The following is a 2,251-nucleotide window of genomic DNA, read 5'->3' as shown; positions in this document are numbered from 1 at the left end:
AAGTAGAGGGAAAGTTGTATAACCATATGTATCAATTTGATTCTCACGACGTTGTTATCGAAATATAAACGGCAATGTTTGAAATTCATATAACTTTTAAGTATACGTTATTAATTTGTTTCATAAGATATATTGTTAATTTTAACTTAGATTCAACAGATTTTCAATTTAACCTATATAAAAGCTTACATGTTGGTGGGGTAAAAAAGGACAACTGAATCTTTGCCCTGGCAAGCGCGTAAACAATAACAATAGTGAACGAAAATGTAAAAATGGTAATTAATTTGTTTATCTCAACTCTACTGCTACAGAATACCAGATCAAGGTTATATACAGTGTTATCTCTGTAAAAAATGTACATACTTATGAAATTTATATTTTGCATCAAAACCAGTTGGTTGAATAATGTAGCTATTGTTTTGTAAAAGTCTTTTAAAATTGAAAATAAGACATTGGACTTATTGCCCCTAGCTGTCCGCCTATGGGTTAAAAAGACCAGGTGACATTTTTGTCAAAAACAGCATAAAAACACATTTTACAATGATAAATTAGTTAGGGGTTTTACTAAACAGTCAGATAGTTGTATGTTTGATATGTGTTATTTGTTGTTATATTATTGGTTTGGTTTTAAGTCAAATTGGATCCGCCCTACCCCATATTCTTATTTATGTTAACTAAAAAAATAAACTCACAATAAAAATTTTCAATTTTGTAAAATAAACCTATTTTTATCCGATATTTGAGCAGTGCAACTTGATGAACGATGAGAGCGCCACAGTTAACTGGTTAAATAATTACCTGGCCATTTCGAGATAACTACCGCGGCCCCTTTGTGCAAACCTTCAGATCTGATATTTTCCCTTGTCGCTTTAGTTGGTGGAGGTTTGAAAACGATGGCTGGGACTCGTTCATCATCGTCATCGGCTAATAGTAAGGGTCTGGTCTCTCGAAGATGCTGCATCATTTTATTTGGCAAACAATCAACTTTCAGACAATCAGAAGGAACCAACACTGCAAAACATGAATTTTAATGTATATTGCAATATAATATTGGCATGTGTAACAACACATTAAATCCCGTTAAGACGATTTTCTGGAGCCGCACCAAAAACGCGGTATAGAGACAATATGTAAGAGCAGATTGATTGAAGAATGATGGCCTTGCCGGGATTCTAATGTATATATTGTATATATATATATATATATATATATATATTTAAGTTTAACATAGTTATAAAAATGTAAATTTAACTTACCAGTGAAATAAATACAATAGACCCTAGATGAGATCTCCACTCTCCAAAATCTTGACCGTATATCTTAAACCACCCCGTTAAGAATATGTAAGTGCAGATTAATTGAAGATTGATGGCCTTACCGGGATTCTAATGTATATATATATATATATATACATGTATATATATATATATATATATATATATATATATATTTAAGTTTAACATAGTTATAAAAATGTAAATTTAACTTACCAGTGAAATAAATACAATAGACCCTAGATGAGATCCCCACTCTCCCAAATCTTGACGGTATATCTTAACTTCAGTTGTAAAGTATTTAATTTATTTCTCCACAAAATCTTAAGAGAGAACCAAATGAAAATGCATTATCTTTTCAATACAGCAATGTTTTTAAAACGCAATTTTTAATAACTCAATTTCAAACTCAATCAAACGCACCGAAAAAGATTGAGATACTGTGTTATATTTGGTTTAAAAAATGTGAATTTGACTTACCAGGCGAATATATATATATATATATATATATATATATATATATATATATATCTCAGTTGTAAATCATTTAATTTATTACTACACAAAATGTTCCAAAAGAACCAAATGAAAACATATAAGTATGCAAAATGATTTATTTTATAAATAATCTTTTATAAGATTCTCAGTTTATAAAATATAAAGTGTCAAAAAATCAAACTTAACTTCAAACTCGTTCAAAACGCACCACGAAAAAAATATTGAGATACTATACTATATTTAATTTTAAAAATGTAACTTACCATACAAATACATGTAATAGATGTTCTTTCCTCTCTCTCTCCCAAATCTTTACCGCAAATATCACAAGAACGTATTATTAAAACAAAAAATAAAACTGATTAAAAACGCTGATGGAATTCAAATGCCCATTTTGTGTGGCTCTATCGAATTATTAGAACAATTGCGACATCGTGGATTTCATTTGTTTTCATTTATTTGTTTACAGTCAAATACGT

At 29.2% G+C, this 2,251-nt stretch overlaps 1 protein-coding gene across 1 annotated transcript in view; it reads right to left on the bottom strand.

Annotated features, from left to right (window-relative positions):
• LOC113375007 (collagen alpha-1(III) chain-like) overlaps nucleotides 1-2,048 on the bottom strand; it is a 7,908-nt gene extending 5,860 nt beyond the window's left edge. The window contains exons 1-2 of the mRNA XM_026614960.1: nucleotides 2,036-2,048; nucleotides 799-1,011 (exon numbers count right to left, since the gene is read on the bottom strand). Of these exons, the coding sequence (XP_026470745.1) occupies nucleotides 799-1,011; nucleotides 2,036-2,048 (226 nt within the window). The remainder of the gene's footprint in view (nucleotides 1-798; nucleotides 1,012-2,035) is intronic.
• Nucleotides 2,049-2,251: the final 203 nt, after the last annotated feature.

This window comes from Ctenocephalides felis, unplaced genomic scaffold (assembly GCF_003426905.1).
Source record: "Ctenocephalides felis isolate EL2017-DRISC unplaced genomic scaffold, ASM342690v1 CF-g0.4_SCAFFOLD_01886, whole genome shotgun sequence".
Classification (NCBI taxonomy): Eukaryota; Metazoa; Arthropoda; class Insecta; order Siphonaptera; family Pulicidae; genus Ctenocephalides; species Ctenocephalides felis.
Note: the sequence above shows the minus strand (reverse complement) of the source record. Positions and strands in the feature narration are given on the sequence as shown.